Consider the following 22,128-nt stretch of genomic DNA (forward strand, 5'->3'; position numbering starts at 1 on the left):
AGTGCTGAATAACTAAGGGCAGCAATAGCCTATCATCTTTTAGTTGTAGTTCCACCCAAGAAGCAAGCACATCATGCATCTTATCCAAAACAATCTTTAAACTACTACCTCCAGTTAACCTCTCGAAAACCCCCACCTTACACAGGAGCAGACTCCGTCACGATCCCCCTATCGGCAAAGGTAGTTTAAGGGTATGAACACAGATGAACATGTCTAGCTATCAAGAAGGGTCAACATACTAGATCTAATTACCATGATTACATAAAGCATGCTATGTAGTCTAATCGCGAATTAGACTAAGGAACAAGTATATTCATGATAAGTAGAAAGCATAAAAGGAGGCAATAAGTCGCTAACAGATCGGATGACAAGAAGAACATTGCTCACATAATAGATGTATTTAGATTATCAACTCCGAGTACCTACTATTGATGATCACAACTAGCTCCTGAACTCCATCATAGCACAACCGCACAGGGAGGCCATGGCGGCTAGGATTTGGCCTAAGCCATCTTCTAGACAACTCTGAAGACTTGCGGCGGCTGTCAGCTCCTTCTGGTCAATGCCCTATGTTTCGTCAAGTTTGGATGGATGGAATTCATGTGCCGATGAAAATTGGGAATATTTATAGTCCAGAGGTGCCATGGGGCGAAGGGCACGTCGATCGAGGCAAGAAACGGGCCAGGCCGATCGGTCTGGGCTCGCTGGCCGATCAGCCTAAGTGATTTCTCCACCTTCCCGGCCTCAAACACTAAAACATTCTATATGAAAGTTGTAGATCTTTTTGAGCCATGCAATTTAGACTCCCAATTCACCCCAATCGAAGTCCGAACAAGGGAGATATGCTTCGTGCAAGATCTGTTGCTTCTGCGGGTCTTCTGACCTTCCAATCTTGGATTTTCTTTATCTTGATCACAAGATTGACTTGCCAAATCACCACATAATTCGCCTCTAAGTCATCTGGAATGATGATTCATCGAATGTGGACCTATTTGGATGGTGAATTGGTCCAGGCCGATCGGCCTATGGGTTCTGGGCCAATCAGCCTACCCTCTTTTGGTCTCCGCTAGTCCTCGTATTTCTCGTGTAGACTTATTGTGTTGTCCAAATTTCAGGTCCAAATCCAACTTATAGAAAAACCCTTCATTTATATCATATTTCCTGTGATTTTGCAATATGGTCCAAAATACAACACATATGCGAACATGTGGTTATTTCAGGTGCCAAGTGGTGGGTTAGTATAAGAATATGCATGAAAATACTATTCAAATAGCACTAAAAGTGTGTCAATAACGAGCGTCAACAATTACTAGGGGTGGGTGATGGGATGGCTCGCCCCCTGAAATACTATCTGCAGGGGCGGGTGATGGGGTGGCCTGCCCCTGCAAATGAGGGCGGGTCACCCCATCACCCGCCCCTGGAGATGGTTTGCAGGGGCCGACACCTTACCCGCTCCTGCAAACAACTATTTTTAACTGTGAAAGCTAGGAGCGAGTAGCACGCCCGCCCCTGCAAATACCGTTTCAACCGTCCCTGGAAACCGTTTCTTAGTATGCCTGGCCGAAAAAACCGGTTGGCAGATGCGTTGCATGCCTCGTGACGAGATCAAATCTGGACGACTAGCGGGAGGCGCGACGACGGTTTGGAGGTTTTTTAGTTGTAGATATTATAGTATGGTCCTGTTTGGTAGAGCTCTCATAGCTTTCTCTATTGAATCCAGCAGGAGCTTTTTCGAGAGAAGTGATTCTCTTTTGATTCTGTAAAGCGATTCTCTGAAATGAACTAAGAGTGTCGGTACGAAATCTGACCGACTAGTAAATATTGTAGTCTTGCTGTGCGTTAGATCGGATATGGCCTAGCACAGGATGAATACTGGTTTGGGCAACGAGTCCTACGTCCAGTCGGGGTTGGTCGGTCGACTATATTCCTGAGCCCAGGTGCTCAAAGTTTGCAGTGGGGGTACAAACAAGAGAGGGATAAGAAGGTGTGTCCAAGACCTGGTCGTGCTCTGGTCCGAGTGGGAGAGAGTAACTGGGAGCTCAGACGTGCACTATGTGTTCAAGAGTGTGTGCGCGTATGAAATGAGTGGAAGTGTCTGCCTATGGAACCCCCCTTCAGACGGCGAGGGCCCATTCCCTTTTATAATGCAAGGGGACGGCCTTACAAGTCAGAGAGATAGATAGAGAGAGCAGACGCTGCCTAGTCTTGTCGAGGCCCACGTCGTCGGGTACAGTATGGCCGTCGTCCTCGGTCCCTGTTCATCTCATCAGGCCACTCCGTTGTAGCGGGTAGACTGCGGCGGCACTATGCGGGGCGTGCGCAGGGCGTGGTGCGGTATGGTTCCTCATACGGTAGTTGACCTGGGCGCTTCCTCTTATCCATTCCACCTGCTCCCTAGGCCCACACCAAGTGGGCGTCCCCGATCGATTGTCCTAGTCGGCCCCGGCCGTACCAGTCGGGGGGGGGGGGGTGTGGTCGGTACGGCACATCCCCGCCCGGGGGAACTCGGTCGGGGTCGGACTGTGGTCTCACCGCCGACTGGACCCTTCTGGTCGGATCTTGGTTTCGGCCTGTGTTGCGCTGCTGGGCCGGCTCAGGTACATGTCGTTGCCGCACCTCTTGTTGGGCCAAGTACTGCGGGAAGGAGGTTCTATTGGGGACCTCGAGTCTATGGACCTATCAAAGAGGATGGGAACTAAAACAATGTAGTTTCTTCTGGTTCTGTGAAGTGATTCTTCATCCTAATTGTACGAGTTTATGCTAGAGAATCAAAGACAATAACTTTTAATCACATAATCACTTCTCTCAAAGAATTAGCTTCAAAAACATAGAGAATCAGAATCAGATAGAGGTCAACCAAACACGCTCTATATAGTAAAACTATGAACTTGTAATAGATATTTCCATGTGTTATGACCGAGACAATATGTAAAAGATTATGCTTGCTTTGAATCGGACATTTTATTTAACACAATAATTACTTAAAATATTAGATACAACAAATAATCCTCGTACAAAGTTTTTCCGCCCTTATCAATGCACAAGCGTGTCACTAATTTATTTTAAGTATAATAAACATTGATAGTAAATCTTATCAAAATAAATATGTGTATATAGGCATATATGGTTATGCATAAATGCACCCACGCACATTACGAGCATATGTATCAAGTGCCTATTCGATACATGTATATGTATTATATGCATACATGGTTAGTTAAAATAATTGTAACAAGTATTACTGTTCTAATTAAATTTACTTATTCTTAATTAAGAAAATGTGCTTAAGTATTATATTAATTAAGCATTTATATATTATAAGCACTTATCTTAATAAGTTTGACTAATTCGTGGCCCTAACATCTCTATAATTTTTAAAATATTTTTCTTATATTAGAAACACATTCGAAAACTATTTTATGTGCAAAGGGTCCTATCATTTTTCGGTAACATGCTAGTTCAAAACTGGTTTGCATTCATATTGGAAAGGTAAATTCATACCCGGGTGATAATTAATGGAGTTAGCATGCCAATTCATGAACCGCAAGCGCACGGATCAGTTGTAGCTCTTCCCTCAGAGTAATCCTTCAAGCTTTATCAATATGTGGAACGTTTACTGCAAGAACTACTTTAACTAGCATTGTCACCATGAATCTGATTTATGAAGGTTTCAAATATAATCTAGCATGTACAAACAAATAGCATTATAGCAAACCAATCAAAAGCAATCTAGACTATGCATATATTATGATTCTAAGCAAGATAGCAAAGCAAGACAGATGTGATTCTCATTCAAAGGCTCTTTAATCAACATCTTCAGCCTGACTCTCGAAAACCCCACCTTACATGGAAGTAGACCCTATCACGACCCCCCTCTACACAGGTAGTTTAAGGGCACGAACGTAAAGAACATGCATCGGTAGATCAGGTATGCAAATCTAGTCAACACGACCACATAAACACTCTAAGAAATCTATCGTAGATCATAGATTGAAAGCAAACAAATCTGATAAAAGCATGAAATCATAGAAGGGGGCACTTTGATCGCTAGAGAATCGGAACATATTTATTACTTCACGATGAATGGTTGTACATCACTAGATCTCCATCAAGATCCTACCTTGATCTGTTGATCGTAGCTCTAGAACTCCGACGTGGATGTTCCTCGCAGGGTTACCATGTTGGCTACGGCTTAGCTAGGCAAATCCCTAGACAATTGCATGGCCCTCGGCTCTCTGTAATGATGTCCCTCAGGCTCCTTCTCCTTCTATGCAGCTTGGCGATGAATACACCGAATGGATGCTCGTGGCGATGGAGAATGGGGGTATTTATAGCCTGGGGGAGCCGTGGTTGAAATAGGAAGTCGAGGGGGGGGGCAGGATTGGCCCAGGCCGATTGGCTTGGGTGGGTCCAGGTCGATTGGCCTGGCCCTTCCTTTTGGCCTCTCGCACATCCCTTTGTTCCCAAGTCTTCTAGGGTGTTCTGAAGTTTTCTTTTCACTTACATGTGGTCTTGGCTCGATGATAACCTCGGGATAAGAATGATTCTTAATAACCTTCCAAATCTTCACATGCTTCGCTTTGATCCCGAGATCAACTTGCCATATCTTCCAAAACTTAGTCCTTATGTCTTCTTGGAGGATTGCACGTTAAAGGTGAGCATGAATGGGCGCCGTGGGCCCATAGGCCGATCGGCTTGGGCTCCATAGGCTGATCGGGCTAAGCTCTTTTTGGATCCTCTGGCCTTCGTTTTCATCGGGGTTGTTCCTCATTATAGTCCAAATTACCGCGAAAATTGAATATCCTTCAAAATACAATGTATATGCGAAAATGGCCCAATTGTTAAGTATGATCAATGATTATGATATTAAATCCATGTCATTATTGAATATAAACAGGGGTAAAAAGGCGCTATTAATGAGCACTAACAAAATTTTCTTTTTCTTAATATAATTTCAACTCCGCACCTACATTGCAATTTCTGAATTTTTAGTGGCCGTCGACGCATAAATTCATTATTATACTCTGGCCCATCTCCGGCGTGTCATGCCTGCCATGTCATGTCACCACCGACAACTGGTTGTAACTGTTTTGAAATTTCGGTTCGAAGTGAACCCAGGCAAACGGGCAAGCAGCCTCTTCATTTTGGAACTCAAACCTCGTCACAAAAGTCAGAAACAACCCACTGCCACTGCCACTGCCACGACCCAACCCCACCTCCTGCCTCAGGGAGTATTTAATACGAAGTACTAAACTTTAGCAGATTCACATCAGATGTTTGATGCTAATTAGGAGGATTAAATATGAGCTAATTATAAAACTAATTACACGGATGGAGTCTACTTCGCGAGACGAATCTATTAAAGGTAATTAATCCATCATTAACAAATGGTTATTGTAGCACCACATTGTCAAATCATGTACTAATTAGGTTTAATAGATTTGTCTCGCGAATTAGACTCTATCTGTGCAATTAGTTTTATAATTAGACTGTATTTAATACTTCTAATTAGTATCAAACATCCAATCCAATGTGATAGCTTCTAAAGTTTAGAAGGTATCCCCTCAATGGACCGCCGACGCTGCCTACCACATCACCTCCTCCTCGCAGGCTCCAATTTCTACATCATGGGCTCCTACCACCACCACGACGCATCCTGCGGCGGCTCCTATCACAGACGACGCGTCCGGCTCTGGGCTGGTCTTAGCATTTCACGGGCCTAGGGCAAAATAGGAGGGACCTTATGTGGGGCATTTGTATCAATTTTACGTATTGATATTTATCACAAATTGTGAAGTCTAAATCATGTATCCGAGGCATATAACTATATATTGATGATTTTGTAATTTAAATTTTTCACTTAAATTTTTAGTTGTATAATTGTGCAAAATAAATGCTTAATTAAATTTAAGATGTTTGCTGCTTGCTACTGCCGATATATACTTGTGGATACTAAATTTATTTTCACCTCAACCATCATTAAAATAAGTACTAATTCTCTAACATATTTTTATGAAAATTTTATGGAGGGCTAGAAGCAGAAGCTAATAAATCTTCGGGCATACTCACCACTATATGTCCTTTTATACATTAATAGAATTTAGTACATGTATACATGGTTAGTTCTTTCAAAGCAAAGTGTAGACATAGATATTAATACATATTCTATACCTATTATTAAAGCGAGTAACGTCTCTGCCAGCAATTTTCGTCCGTCGCGCTCATTTTGCAGAAAACCCCTCAGACTTTTGTGGAATCAACCTGCAGTCCAATTCTGAATATAGGGGGGCTCGGGTGGAAAAAAGAGGAAAGCGAGGATGCTTCTTGCAACAGTCGACCGTCGTGGTCATTTTTCAAAGAAGCCCCTCAACTTTCCTGGAATCAACCCGCGGTCCAAATTCTAACAAATTGGTGGCTCGGGTGGAAAGAAGAAGTAAGGGAGGGGGTTAAACTGAAACAAACGGTAATCGCTTCCCCCTCCCTCCGAGCCGCGCCCCGCGCCGGATTTGGTGGTGGTGTGCTGCTCGACCGTCGCGCCGTGCCTCAGCTGCGGAATCTGTGGCGGCCTCCTCCGCGACGCCACCTCCATCTCCGAGTGCCTCCATGCTTGTAAGCTCGCTCCCCCGCCTCCTCCGCGCAAGCTGATGGGATCAGGGATCCTCGATCGAAATGCTACTTCCTCTACTTCCTCTTCTGGGGGTGGCGTTCCCCAAAAGTTTGCAGATGTGGGCGTCCTGGCCGTGGCCGGCGGACGGGGATGGTAATGGCCTTCTTGACCAGTTCTAGTTCGCCTGCCATCGATTGGATTCCATTTGATTTCAACACTGTAATAGGGGCTTTCCACTGGGCAGTGGTCAGGTGCGCATCAGTCGCAACTCGCAATTAGATCAGCTGAGCATGAGTGCAGAGGGTTCTCGATCTGTGCGCGAGTGTCTTGTCACCCAGTCCTAGCTGCTCAATGCCATCGCGTAGCGCTGTCATGAAACGAATTATAGAGCTGTTGTGCTAGCAATTCGTAAACATCCTGGACTTCCATTTCTTCGATCATCAATAATAGCATGCTTTGTTCAGTTTGCAGGCAATGCATATATGACAAGTTGACGAAGGGGGATACAAAATGCCCGACGTGCAACGTTCTTTTGGGCCCTGCTCCATTGGAGAAGCTCAGGTATTGTTTGTTTCTTCTCTCCATTTTTGTCCGTAGTCTGCAGTTTTGCTTGACCTGGTGGATTGTAGCTGGTTACTTTCTTTCTGTTCCTGCTCTCTTCCTTATTTTTCAGTGAACCCATAGTAACTCCTAATATTTCACTAAAGGAAATTGTGAGCTCCTTTGGACCTTCAGAAGCATGATGCATCTAAGTTCCTGTGTGTAAAGTAGATAACTATTGCTTGTGATGTAATATGAAGCATGATACACTTCTATCGATATCTGGTTGCCATCCCTTTGCAGCAATAGACAATGCTCTACTGCCCCTTTCTGCTATATTATCAACTAGATGATTGACATGTAGCCCTGAACTTAGAATTCCCTTAATGCAATTTTTTTGTGGTAAAAGCACAATCTAAGATGTTGCTTTGAATAATTGATAGACCTGATCATAGCCTGCAACACATCAGGTCAGTGATATTTCATGCTACAAGAACAAGAAGAGGAAGGAAAAGGTTTCCACTGAATCAATCATTTCTTCAGTGGTGGATATCATTATAGGAGGAAGAACTACACCACTGCAACAGAAGATAGAGGTTGAGGTGATCAATGAAGCTGATGAGGCTTCGGTAGCTAAGCAATCAGTTTATGAGTCTTCTATCTTGGTAACTTTGTACGTTTTCTCCATAATTTTCATAGGTTGGGTTGGTTTTTTATAGTCCTTAAATTGCATTCTTTTTTCAGAATCTTGCTCCTGTTGGAAGAGATGCTTTGTCAATAATCAGGTGTCGAGACTTTTACTCAGCATGCCATCTTTCTGCGGAGACTGGAGCCTTGATTGTGTGGCAACCACCACCTATCCCAGAGGAGATGGTTGCCCTTGCCCATGATCAGTTAGCCCCCAGGCAAGATTCATAGACTTTTGGGCCTCCAGCGACCTCTGGTACTGAGTACCAGCGACAAGCACCAGCTGTACAAATGACCAATACCTCGGTTATGGCAGGCAGCTCATTCCATGCTAGGATGATTGTAAGGATGATGATAACTTGAGTGGAGATATTCTCGCATTGTTCAATAAGGTAAACACATTTCTTCCACGAGTTTGATTGAAGGTAATGACTATTATTGGTTGTAATTTTCTAACACGTATTCCAGAGTACTACAAGAATCATGGGGAGATATGATGCTCACATAAGCCAATTAAAGGCAAAGAACTCCAAATTAATGGAGTGAGCTTCCTCAAAAGTTTCTTTAACAGAATTTTGGCCCTTTGAACAACAATGTGTAATCGTGTATACTTGTTACTTGATCACACCTGTAGGCAATTGGAAAATGAAAGAGCAGCTGCCCTTGAGAGGACAAGAACACTTGAAGAGAGGCACCAACAAGAATTGGAAAATGAAAGAGCTGCTGCCGCTGAGAGGACAAGAATGCTTGAAGAGAGGCACCAACAAGAATTGGAAAAAGAAAGAACACCTGCTGCTGAGAGGACTAGAATCCTTGAAGAGAGGCTCCAAAGGGAGTCCAAAATAGCCACGAGTGCTAGAAACCGAAGGTGATCCTTGAAAGCATAGAATGCCAAACTTTATGAGTTCTTACCGGGTGTGGTATTTCTGCTTAAATTGCACGATCAGATGGCTGGGGCATCTCATTCTTTGGGTAATGGTGAAAATATCAAGCAAACAATATAGCTGATAGGAGTACTGCTTAAAGTGAATGTGATATGTTTTCGCTCTTGGATGTTAGAATTGATGTGTGGTAGCAAGTAGCCACTACAAAACTTCTTAAACTTAGGAAATGTTAAATGCTGGATATAGTTGTTATCGGGAACCGAAAGGAAAAAAAAAGGATATGGCAGTATTTGTGTTGGTATAAAATATTATTAGTTTGAAAAACAATCTTTTATCGTAGCAACGCACGGGTATTTTACTAGTCTAGATAGTATAACAACTGTGTGAAAATATGAGAGGAACAGGGGAAATAAGCCTGATTTTTCAATCTATTATGGTAGTAGCTTTAATCGTAGCCTTGCACAAGTACAATGTTCGCATGCAGGCTACGTTGAGTGCTAGCGAATTAGAAAACTTGATTAATACTCTTGGGTTCATAGCCCACTTTACAAAGGATGGAGCAGAGAGTGTTTCGCGGTGACAAGTTGTTACTGAATTGCAAAACTTTTTTTATTTGTTACTTTGTTTACTATCATGCTAGTATTGTTTTTAGTCCTAATTCATAGACCTTTCTAAACCGCTTTGGGCGGATGCCCGGCTCGCCCTGCCCGAGGCCCAGGCCTGCCGGCTCCTACCTCCCCGACGACGCGTCCGGATCCTACCTCCACACCGACGCGTCCGGCTTCCTCATCGACGCCACGTCCGGCTTGCTCCCCGACACGGCGGCTGCGTCCGGAATTCCGGGTACCTCACCAACGCCGCCGCCGCGTCCGGCGAACAGGATGCCCCGGCCCATACAGCCAAACCTTCGCACCGATCAGCTACCCCCTCTCCCCATACGGCCACTGCCTTACAGCGCACCTCGCCGCGGCTTCCGCCGCCGCCCAATACAATGCTGCGTTCGGCGACGCGATCGCCATGGATGGCCATACTGCATGCCGTGGATGCCGGCGTCGACCAACTCTCTGAGGACGGTCACGCCGACGGGCACTGCCTCTCCACCGCCGCCAACCAATTCAAGATATCAGAGGTCACAGTGCGGAGCGTTTGGCGGGACAACTGCACACGCGAGTTCAAGTACCTGATCCATCAGCTGAGTCAAGGACTCAATGGTTACCATTACCAGCACGTCTATGTTGGAATAGACTTAGTATGCTGCGGATGCTAACACGGACGTGGGGTACAGACCCATCTCTTCCATCGATTGGTATGACCATCTCCATCAGTTTATCAATAGTGGTAAGTGGCGGAGCTAGGATTTGGAGGTTGGGTATTCCCGATTCCCAAGCTAATTTTTTTCATTCAAGATAAAAAAAGAAACATTGTACAACAAAATAATTACAAGATAAGTTGTTCAAAAAGACATTTCAATTGAAAAAACTAAAAAAAATTTGAAGAAAATTACATTCCCACAAATATTCCAAAACTTGATTTTCTTCTTCATTTTTCAAAGATCTCCATCATCATAGTACAATGGTACATTCGAAACATACACACCACTAAGCAATTGTTTCATTCATTCATTAATTGTTTAACGGAAGAATAGAATAGATTGGACAATTGGAATGCAGGAATTGGCCTACCCACAAACAAGCAAATATGTATCTAAATACATTATGCTATAGATGAGAAATATGGATCTTTTTGTCGATCGCAAACGGTTAGTCATGACACGTCTGGTACCAATATGTTGCTGGCTTGCCGCCATGCGCAAGAGGCCTGACCCTAGCAAAGGCATCTAGCTAGATTCACCCTGCTAGATCTGCTGCTCTGCCTGTTTCCTCGTTTTCTCTGCCTCCCCCGATACCGCCTGTTTCCTCCATATCCCCCGAGCTCCCCCGTCACGCCATGCCTCCCTTCTAGCTCCGATGAGCTCCGCCGCCGCCCACAAGCCACTCCCACCTCCCGGCTCTAGTGGCATGCGCAACCGCATCCTTCTTGTCCGTCCCTCTCCCAAGCTCCCCCGCCAGCTTCGGCGGCCTTCACCGCCGCCGACACTAATCTCTTAACGCCCCCACCGCTTCCTCGCCCAGGGGGTCCCCTGCCGCTCGGTTCCAGCAGCGCCCTCGCCGCCTCCGCTTCGCCATCTCTTCCACCTCCACCAACGGCTGACAAGCCGCCCCAAGCTTCCTCTGCAGCCGAGATAACCACCAAATCCCGAAGGCCCCGGAATCCTAACCCTGAATTTCCATCCATTTCCCTTCGACGGGAGATGGAGATGAATGGGTTCGATGAACCCCGCCGCTCTAGCGGTTTTGCCAGGAGGCCAGACCTGAAAGGGACAGGGCGGGTGGGGCTGGGTCCCACCCGGTCGGGGCGTGAGTGATATCCAGCCGTCCATCCATCCACATCGTCTCGTCGAGGGCAAGCAAGCCGTTGTCGTGCTCCCCTCCCAATATCCTCACATAACCGCCAGTCCACCACTAAACTCGCCGCTTCCCCTCCACACGCCTGCGCTTCGCGAATCCTCCTCTTCCTCCTTCCCCTCGAAGCCCTACGGGCTCGGGGGGCTCGGATCGGATCCGCCATGGAGATCTCGCTCGAGGCCTCGTGGGTAGGCGTGCAGCGGCACGGGCAGGACCTCGCGGACCGCCTCGCTCAGGGCTTCTCGGGGCTGCTCCTCCACGCGCAGCCGCCGCAGCTGCCCCCGTGGTCGCCGCCGGCGCTGCTGCCGCCCAAGCTCGCCATCCCCTTCGAGATCGACCTCCCCGTCGTCCCCTTCGTCGACGGGGTGCGCCGCGGGGGTGTCGACCTCCCCGCCGTGGCCGTCTCGTCGCTCGTCGAGATCGGCGGCCGGCTCGGGCAGGCGGGGTACGAGCTCGGCGCTGCGGTTCAGCAGCTCGCGCGCCAAGTTCCCGTGCCCTTGCCGTTCCGTGCTTTGGAAAGGGCTACAGATATAGGGTCCCTCGAGGTGGCAGCGGCTGCGGCGGCGGCGGCCACTGGAAGTGCCACTGCAGCTAGCGCGAGCGGGGTTGGGGCTGGAGGTGCTGACGGGTTGGATGAGGAGGAAGACGGATTCGGATGCGAAATTGGGACATTGGAGAACGTTAAGAATGCTAAGGTATGTGTGATAGATTGGGTTGAGCTGGATGATCAATTGGGCTTAATCGACACATTTCTGTCACAGTAACCTCACGATTCTATTCTAAAACATGTACTGGAGCTAGATTTTGCAGTAATGTTTTTGGGTATATGTTTCATTTACGTGAACCATCATATCCCGTTGATATTTTTGAAAGCTTTGGCGCTTCAATTGCTTGTGCAATTGTGCTAATCATAAATTCAATTTCTGTAATAGGCTATACATGTTTTATCATATTATGACTACATGATTGTAACTTAGCAGTACATGCAGTTCATTATGCTGTTGCTGCATCAAAAAGTGATACTTCTTTCTCTATACCTGCGTTTAGTCATGCAGATGGGTTGGAAACTAAATGGTCTTTTTTAATCCTGAAATACAAATTCTTGTACCTGGCACAGGGAACTGTAAACATCTCTGCAGCTTACAACACCAGGCACCGTGACTTTGAGAGTTCAGTAGTTGCACGTGGAGACCTTTGGAGGTTAGAGTCATCACATGGCAGTTTAAATTCTGGAAATGATAGTTCACCTCTTTTCCTTATTCAAGTGGGGCATTTACTATTTGTTCGAGACTCTACGCTTCTTTTGCCTGTTCATCTGTCAAAGCAACACCTTCTTTGGTATGGTTATGATCGCAAGGTACTTGTCTCCCGTTCTTTTGGTTTAATGTTGTTTTCATCTTACATGCCTGTTCAATTTATATTTATTGCATCACTTGGCTTATGAACACAGCCTATTTGATTATTTTGTTATAGACCATGAGCTTTGAATCTCTATCTCAAATGGAATATTTTCTTGGTCCAATGGATGATAGTTCATACATGCAAGTTATAGCATATTATTAGGGATTCTGGAATGCTATCTGCCCCTTTGTACCACAATCTTCGATTCTCAGTTATTTACACTCGAATACTTGCAATTGTTATGCTTACCCCAGCTGCGTGCCTTATATTCTTTCTGAACATTACAGATGAACATGCACCTGTTCATTGTTTACTTCTGTATCCATATCTATATAAACTAGTTATGTTATCAAATATTGGTCCTATTGCCAGAGTCATGCATGCAGTATTCTTTTGAATAATTTAGCAGTGTATTATTTTGCATGTCAATTTCTGCTAAGCCATTTCCCCCATCCAGCAGGTGCGGGCTGGTTTGGCACAAACTGGTTTGAACACCCCTAATGTGTACTAATCATGCGGTCATGCCTATTTAAGCACTTCAAGTGTGTGTGTGCTAGCTTGTTCTGTGTTACATGTCCTGACTGAAATTCATGTGTGCTCTGCAGAATAGAATGCACTCCTTGTGCCCAGCTATCTGGTCAAAACATAGAAAATGGATGCTGATGTCAATGATGTGCCTCAACCCTGTAACTTGTGTAAGTTTACTTGTACATGCGTTTTCACCTTCTCCCATTCACCTTTTGCTCTCTTGTTCTCCATTCCAACTCCTTTATCCGATTTCTGGTTGCTATCAGATTTCAGTTATATTGTATAGCAAATTCACAATGCAATAGACATTTTCCTGTTGTCACTCGATATACTAAGAACAGTCACTTGATGCTTGGAAGTTAGTACCAGGTTAGCTGGTTAGCATGCTTTCTCATTTTATGTTGCTGTCATGCTATCAAAGGGATATATGTTTCCATTACATTTGTAGGATTTTCCCCATAAATCACTGGCTGATGTAATTGGCTTTGGTAATTGACTTTAAACATAGAGATTTATAGAGCAACATAGCATTACATGGTAGCATTGAAGCCCATGAAGAATGTAATGTTTCTTTTCTGTGACATGGTCTTTTGTAGAAGCACGATGATTGGTATAATTCACTGCTGCGCTGTGACATTTTTTTCGTTAATGCTTCTTAGCTTTTCTAGTTGTTTTTCAGTCTTTCATGGATGTGCAATTTCCAAATGGACAATTGACATATGTTGCTGGTGAGGGAATAACAGCAAGTGGTTTCTTCCCTTTATTTGGTGGATTGCTCCAAGCTCATGGAAAGTGCCCTGGTGAAACAAAAGTGAGCTTCTCCTTCAAGGTTAGTATAAGCATTAACATGCAACCTGTAGCATCACTTAATCCTCTTGAGATCTGTTCCTAATTATTTTGCTTGCCATTCTTATTTCTACTCCATTTCTTATGCAGAGCAAACAAGGAACTAGGTTTACCCCAATGTTTCAATGGCCTGACAATTCCCTTTCAGTTGGAGTTGCACAAGCTGTAGCATGGAAGAAGTCTGGCCTTATGGTGAGGCCCAGTATTCAAGTCAGGTAGGTAAACATAATTAAAGTTATAATTGTTTTTTTTCTTTTCAAGAAAAGTGAGTTTATTACCGAGCAGCTAAGTAAAAAGGTGGCCTGCTGTTAGGCACAGTGCAGTGCGCGCTTTTTGTTGGATGGATGGTTGTGTTAATATTTTCATTGGCAGGAAAGCTTTGGCAGATATATAGGTCTAAGATCTACCATCGAGTCCAACTTGAGTGTGTGTTCATTGATCTTGTTTTTTACCTTTAACAATGAGCAGAAACATGACTAGCTATTTAACTGCTTCCAGAGTTTTAACTGCTGTCATGCTGTCTTTAGAAGGCATTCTGTTTCTATTGAACCTTTCTTTCCAAATTTATTTTTATTTTGGTCACTTTTGAACAAATTGATGCAACTATATGCAACAGTGTTTGCCCCACTTTCGGAGGAAGTGATCCTGGAATACGTGCCGAGTTTGTCCACTCATTGAAGGAGGAGCTCAATGTAATGTGTGGTTTCTCTTGCTCAAGACATCCCTCGGCTTTCACAGCCCTTTCTGTACGCGCTCCAGCACTTTTCTCATGTATAATAAGTTGCTTCTTATTTAAGCACACGCCTCATTGTTAACTGATGCCCTCTTGTGGTGCTCTGGCAGCTTGGACGATCCAAATGGAATGGTCAGGTCGGCAGTTCGGGACTAGTAATCACGTTGGAAACACCCCTTGACAACATGGCCATGCCTTCTTTATCTGTTCAACTGAACGGTGGTTTTGAGTTTTGACCTGTGACGTCTCCCCTGGAGCTCATACATCTGTATATATGTGCATTCGAGAAGACGATACAACTGTATATATGTATTTAAAAAAATTGTATATATTGGACGATTTTCGTAGCCATGTAGATATCTTCTCAAACTGTATATAATCCTAAAAAGAAATTGTAATGTGGGATTTCATTTGATGCCCCATGTTTTGACCCGCTATGGAATAAATTTGAAAGCTTGCGTCTTGCATTAACCATTCATCGATTTCACGATTATATGCCTATACCACAAATTTTACATACGTATAGCGTGTAACCTTGTGCAATGTATAGCAGGTAACCACATCCACCCAGTTGAATAGTGTCATGAGTATGCTGTATTCCTTGTATCGTACACAAAACTTACCAAATTAAATTAGTTTTCATATCCAAATTAAATTAGTTTTCATATGGAATATATTGGTTCTTTACTTCTTCGGGATTCATACATGTTCTGTTGGTAGCAGAAAAAGGCTGGTAAGAGCTAAATAAAGAAACTCCCTAGGCAGCCTTGACCAACTTGTGTATTCGCATCATTATTTCTGAATTTATTTTTTAAAATTTATTGGTTATCCACCATAAAGATGTTTTTAGTTTTGGTACAAACTCAGCTTTCCATTCTCTTTTTCATGGGCGGTGGACCCTCACATTTTTGAAGTAGGGAAAGTGGTGATATTATGTAGTTAATTGCAACTATCAAATTGATTGTCATCTTGTCCCCTTTGTACTGGCCCTATTTAGTTACTCTTGCTAAAATTTAGTAGCTAAAAGTTGCTAAACTTTAGTTGCTAAAGTTTAGTCAAGGCTGTTTGGATGCCTTTGCTAAATAGCATTTAATGAGATGGATAAAGACTTATTTGCCCTCAATGAATGCACCAGGCAAACAATAAATGAGGGGTATAGGTTGTCCAGCCCACCTTTTAGCAAGTTTTAGCAACCAAAAATTTGCTAAAGTGCTAAACTTTAGCAACTCAACTTTAGCAAACTTTAGCAAGGGTGTTTGGCAGTTTAGCAGCTAAAAGTTGCTAAATTTTAGCTACTAAAATTTAGCAAGGGGTATCCAAACACCCTTTAAATTAATATTGGATTGTGGAATGGACAGCCATAGCAATGAGCGAATTCCTATACTGTTCATGTTCCTACAAATGAGCGAATTCCTATACTGTTCATGTTCCTACAAGCTAAAGATAGGAATAATTCCTTTTTGACAATTGTTCCTTCAAAAATCCTTAAAACATCCACATGTCTGCATCTCAAAGGACTCCTCAGTGAAAACCACTCTAAATTATTATATAGCACAAACGACCCCATGATGAACATAAACAATTCATTTCAGTAGATCACTCAATTTACACTGTTGAATTAAAATAGGGCTTTATGACCTCTGCTCACATAATACTAAGTTTTTTGCATCTATTCACACAATGAATTCTCGTGAGTTCTCACCCCAAACATCCAAACACCGCCACCGTCCCATCCAACAGAAACAAAAAAACTTCATATAAAATTACCAATCCCGCATCTTTGGCTAGCTGTGGCAACTGATGCAAAAGTAATTGCCATCGACACCATAATAGCATTGACTGATTGGTCAATCCCAACTCATCTAATAAAAACCTCCTGCCATTGGTCCTACCTCCACTCGTTCACTTTTGCCCCTTATCTCCTCTTTCGATCCCTTGTCTCCTTCCCACCATTGTTCCCACCACAATAACTCCATCACACCCTGCTCTGCTTCCGCCTCTCCTCCACCATACCTATGGTGGGTCTTAGTCGACGCTTGGAGCTCCTTGGAGCGGCCCGCATGGCGGCACCTGCACATGCACATGCATGTCGCCTGGCCAAATGCAAGGGTACACCATGCCATTTCTTGGCCTTGACGATGGTGACTCGGCGGGCGAACAATTCCGAGCTAGTAGCACGCGCTGCAAAGGTCGGCTGGTATCTAGCTCGGGCGCTGCATCGCCTCCGACATTGTGGGATCCGCTTCCGACCATGGTTTCGTGTCATCGGTCTGGCGGCGTGGGAGCGTGCGGCGGTTGCTAGGAAGCCTATCCGCGTGAAGATGCGCAAGCTGGCGGTGGCCTATGCGCCAGAGATCTAGGCACCATTTTGTGCGGTGGCTAGGGTTTGAGTTTTTGATATATGTCTTGTTTATTTAACAATATTTATTATATGTTTTTTATATTTAATATGTATTACATGTTCAGGTTAGCTTTTCACCGCTTAGGGACAATATTGAACTTTTCTGGGAGAATTAATTTTCATTATGCTTGAACTAGCGAAAACTTTAAACATGGTTCTTTTTTTCTCATGCTTTGACTAGCGAAACTTTGGACTAGCAAAAACTGTCTCAATTTCCATAAGCTAACTACCTATACTGATCATTCTTTCAGTGTTTTTGAAGTTTGCCTTCGCCTTTGTAACCATGAATGGAAACAATCAATGTAGAAACTCCGTAGTTTGTTATGAAGTTGTGAACTCCGCACATTTTGTGTAGAAACAAATAATGAACCAAATGCTAAATTAATGGAGAAATTGAATCTCTTCTTGAATTTGGTAGAGATAGGGGACAGTCTAACCCATTATGCATATTTTTGGGGTTTTGATATGCAGAAGTTCCTTCCACATCGTGCAATACTCAGTGCCATGCTCTGTTATCACTCAAGTGCTGTTTGAACATATGGTTGGAAGCAAATCGTGATCTTTGAACTCGCTTGCATCCCATTTTTATTTACAAATGTATGATCATAATTTCATAATGTGTTAATATCGTGGACACACATTAGTGAATGCGTTAGTTGCCATGATTAAGGTCCTGTTTAGGGGAGAGGTAGCTTTTCCAAAAGCGTTTCCTAGAGAAGCAAATCTCGCTAGCCTAGGAAGCTGCTTTTAGGAGATCTAAAACTTTGTCGTTTGAACTGACGATGGAGGATTTGGGGAGTGATTACAGCCAAATCTCGCTAGCCTAGGCTCGAGATGTTTTCCCAGGAACTACATGGTGGACAATCACGTTAGCGATGTCCTACTTGATGCGTCAAGCCTAGCAGTGGCTGATCCTTCTTTCTACCCAAGGACATTCCCGAGCTCGAAGCTGCTCAGGTTTTTTCTCTCCATTCTGAACTTGGTTAGTTGGTGACGAAATGTTTTTCTCAGTTCTGAAGTTCGTTGATTGGTGCTGAAATGTTTCTCGGTTATGAAGTTTTGGTTCACTACAACGGCAGATGTGAAATGGCTTTTCAACATTTGTTCTCCGTGATGCGCACGGCGATGAGCTGATGTGAGATATCTTGGGCTTGTGAGCTTGTCCTCTTCGTGAGTTGTCTCTGTATGGCTGTCCGCGGATATCTGAAGTCCGGACCGACTTCTACAAATGAATGCAATCGTACAGTATATCACGTGTTTGTTTAGTGAAAAGTCAATTTTACTCCCCTCACCTATCCACTTTGTCCGCTTAACCTCTGAACAAAGTTTTGGCTCACTTTACTCCGCTGAACTATTTCATTTGGTCCAATCCACCCTTAATTAGATTCTCTTTTTTGTTTTTTCGTGTATGAGTTGAATTTTGTGTTCAAATTTTGTGAGCATATACAATATGATGCCTTATGTTAGAAAATTATACTAAGAATTTTTCATGATTATTTTCATAGGTCAGGAATATTTAATATGAAATTGATCTTAGATATACAAAATTGTAAAAAAGTAATCATAAAAAAATTCTAATATATTTTTTAACATGGAGCATCATGTTATAAGTCAACTAACAAAATCTGAAATTAAAATTCAATTTGTACGTGAAGAAACAAAAAAAATCTAATTAGGGGGTAGATTGGACCAAATGAAATAGTTTGAGGAGCAAAGTGAGCCTAAATTTTGCTTAGGAGATTAAGGGGACAAAGTAAATAGGTGAGGGGAGTAAAATAGATCTTTTCCATTTGTTTATACCGGAGAAGAAAAAAAGACAAAAGGTGTGCACCATCACTGGCCGGCCGAGACATCAACGAGAAGCGATGGCAATAGTATCGAGCGGAATGCCGCCGGACACCTGAACCGTGCAACTGGCACGACAGGGGAACTCTGACGCCGACGCCGCGGCGTTCTCTAGCGCAGCAGAGGCATCAACTTTTACGTGCATTATTTTTCGGCTGACCCATGTACAACAAACACGCTCGATCCTTTCACCATTGATTTTGGGAGGATCATTCGCGTGCTCTTTTCATTTTTATCTCAACAGAAAAAAAGCGTACAAGAAGTAGTAGAGAAACCAAGAAATCGAGGAGAAACTCGTCTGCAGAGCACAAACATGTCTCGACGACGAGGCAACAACTGGGGCTAGTGCCCAACGCCAGGGCTCGGCACCGAGCGCATCAACCGCGCGGCCCTGCCGCCCGCCGAGAACCCCCTCGGCGCCACCGCCGGCGGCTCCTCCACGACCACGCTGCCGCCGCTGTTGCCGGTGATGGGTGACGCCGGTGGCACTCTGAGCACCAGGTCGCCCTCGACGTGCATCACCTTCTTGCCGCCTTCCTCGTCGGCCGGCAGCAGCTTGCGGCCTTCGCATGGCGAACAACGAGACAGGAGAAGGCACAGGGCAAGGCACGCTGACACGAGACGCAAGGAAGCTTTGCCGCTAGTGCCGTCGCGTGAACCCATTGGAAGCTGCGCGGAAGACGTGGATTGGTGGTGTTGCTTGCTGTGCTCTGGTCGGAGGAGGGCGCCTGGCCTTGGCTCGGCTTGCCTAGTCGGCTACCAGAGCTTTGTTTTCAGACAGACTCTGATGGACTGCTCGTGCTGATTGGCCCAAGGGACCGACTCCATTTATAGCCTCCAGGCAAAAGGATTCCTAGTAGACGGTGGAAAACTCTTGACGACCAACTGCCGGCCTCAAAAGGATCTCCTTTTTCCCCCGGACGGCCGTTGGGTTCTGTACTTCTTCTATTCATCACGTACAAGTATCTCCATTTTTTTTAGATGCAGTAGCAAAGCATGAGAATCCTGTAGTCATGATATGCAGTATATAATTTTTTGATCCGTGCGTGACTAAACTGTTAAAGCTGCCGGAATGGGATTTCCGTTGTTCTTTTAACAGACGGCAGCTGACTCAGGTGATTGTGACATCGCTGAGCACTACTTCTAATCTGAACCTGTCAACCAGCTGACTGACGAGGTTTTTCTATTAGAGATGACATCTGGCAGTTAAGTTAGAACTGATTAGTTTTTACATCAAGCGTCCTTAGAAGGCTACACTTGGCAGTAGGAAAACATGCAGCACCTTTACTGCAAATCATGCAGGAATCCTCTCAGTTAGGTCAGGTTTCATACGACGACTTTTACCCAAGAAAAATAGAAAACTCAACAGGCTTTAGAGTGTAGTACTGAAACTGAATATATGAACACTCGTGTGGGGTTCTTGGGCATCAGCATCAGCGGCGGAGTTCTTGACCTATGAGGAGGATTTCTTGGCCTATGAGGAGGATCAGAGGTAATCTAAGCATAGCGGCAGCTGCTGGGCATCGGAATGTGGGCATGTGCGAGCCACTGGTTTCCATGGAAAAACTGAAGGAATCGCGGGGCGAAACGGACGGCGGCGAGGGAAAGGGAGGCCAAATCTGACTCGAGAACGCATTGCAGGCGTGCGGCCAGGATTAAACTTGTGGTGAACGCTACTCCTACGTTTCTCTCTCTTGCGACCATATTGCCTGCTTGTTTTCCATGCCATGCAATGCAGCCTATGCAAATTGGCCTTCTCATGGAAAATGGCATATTCGCCGCCTCGCCGTCTGACTACTGATGATATTACTATTCTTTGGGAACTAGGCTTTTATGGTTTGTTTTTTAAGAAGAGGAACGTACCCCTGGGGAGCTTTTTTAGGTTATCATGGCCGACCATGATAGATTTTCAAAATTCGTTCAAAAAAATTATGGATTTGCAAAAGGGAGCGAAGCATGCATGCATGATGCATGATAAAACAATGCATGGGTCACAAGAGTTCATCAGAAAATAAAGTTCCTTTTGCATTGTTGATCAGTAGGTCTTTCCTTAATTTTATCGGGGATTGACTCTTCGCGGACAATATGCCAAGAGACGAGCACCCATTACGATGTTGTTCAAGATCCTTTCCTACTTTAGAGATAAGGTAAAGTATTCTGTGAACTCCGCTCTAGATGCTCTCATTCTCTCTGTCACCCCGTTAGACGTGACGTGGATGGCCCAAATCTAACACATCTAATAATCACAGGATGTGACTTGTAAATGTAACTGTCTGAAAAATTAATTCAACTGCCAGATCATTGATTCGACTGACTGATGGATGCTAGATCACACTTACCATTCAAATCATGATTTCCTGGCCAACAGATTAGCACAGATTCAAAGCCAAACCAGGCTGTGCATCGACTGCCATGTCACTTTTCACCAAATTGTCGCTCAAGATCCTTGGCCGACGGCTAGGTTAAGTTTGAAGCGATGGAGGGAGCAAAATGGTTCATAGCGACAGGCAAAGGAGATTCCAATAACCTCCAAGTCCAAGCAGCCGTCACTTCCTCCTCCGTCCATAACATTCGATTCGAGACGAACAGCTCCCCTGAGTCCTGGCTCCTGAGCCGTCGGAGCTGAACCTCGGACGACACGTCCCTGTCCCTGTCATGCCTGCCCGCTTCCAGCGTGCTGCCGTGTGCCGTGCCGTGTGCGACGAGACCCCAGGCTTGCCCGATTTTGGTTACAACCAAAATCACTGCGTTAGTACTGTAGCATATTGTAACGTTTCGTCTGTATTTGTGAATTATTGTCCAAATATTGACTGATTAGGTTTAAAAGATTCGTCTCGCAAAGTACAACCAAACTGTGCAATTAGCTTTGATTTCGTCTACATTCAGTACTCCATGCATGTATTGTAAGTTTGATGTGATGGGAAATTTTCGTTTTGGATAGTGCTAAAGTTGGGATTTTGGGATAACTAAAGACGCCAGCCGCGCCGCGCCGTTCGCTTCACGCGTCGCCGTCGCGCTGCTGTGACCGCTCCTGCTACGACGTCGACACCGTCCACCGAAAGCTCGCGTCCGGCACGCACGCGGCGGAACACGTTCCCCAGGCTAGCTCTGCCTACCTTCGGCTCGGCTCGGCTCGGTCACTGGACGGCTGAGATTGGGCCCGACGTGGCGGCCGCCCGGGGAGTCTCCGC

The 22,128-nt window shown here is 44.7% G+C and overlaps 1 protein-coding gene and 1 pseudogene across 1 annotated transcript; both read left to right on the forward strand.

Annotated features, from left to right (window-relative positions):
- The first annotated feature begins 1,366 nt into the window (after positions 1–1,366).
- LOC117849043 (uncharacterized) lies at positions 1,367–8,721 on the forward strand (annotated as a pseudogene).
- Positions 8,722–11,245: 2,524 nt separating this feature from the next.
- Positions 11,246–15,162, forward strand: LOC117850235 (uncharacterized). The gene is made up of 7 exons (XM_034732042.2): positions 11,246–11,878; positions 12,301–12,540; positions 13,190–13,279; positions 13,792–13,941; positions 14,049–14,173; positions 14,575–14,704; positions 14,802–15,162. The coding sequence occupies exons 1-7, from the start codon at positions 11,345–11,347 to the stop codon at positions 14,925–14,927; spliced, it is 1,395 nt and encodes a 464-aa protein (XP_034587933.1). The 5' UTR covers positions 11,246–11,344; the 3' UTR covers positions 14,928–15,162.
- The last annotated feature ends 6,966 nt before the right edge of the window (positions 15,163–22,128 follow it).

Source organism: Setaria viridis, chromosome 3, assembly GCF_005286985.2.
Source record: "Setaria viridis chromosome 3, Setaria_viridis_v4.0, whole genome shotgun sequence".
NCBI classification, from domain to species: Eukaryota; Viridiplantae; Streptophyta; class Magnoliopsida; order Poales; family Poaceae; genus Setaria; species Setaria viridis.

Bases quoted from the DNA above. Each gene is read 5' to 3' on its own strand.
- LOC117850235 (XM_034732042.2), top strand. From the start codon at position 11,345: ATGGAGATCTCGCTCGAGGCCTCGTGGGTAGGCGTGCAGCGGCACGGG. The intron at 13,280-13,791 runs GTAAGTTTACTT...GTTGTTTTTCAG, and splicing joins GCCTCAACCCTGTAACTTGT to TCTTTCATGGATGTGCAATT. The intron at 14,705-14,801 runs GTACGCGCTCCA...GTGCTCTGGCAG, and splicing joins CGGCTTTCACAGCCCTTTCT to CTTGGACGATCCAAATGGAA.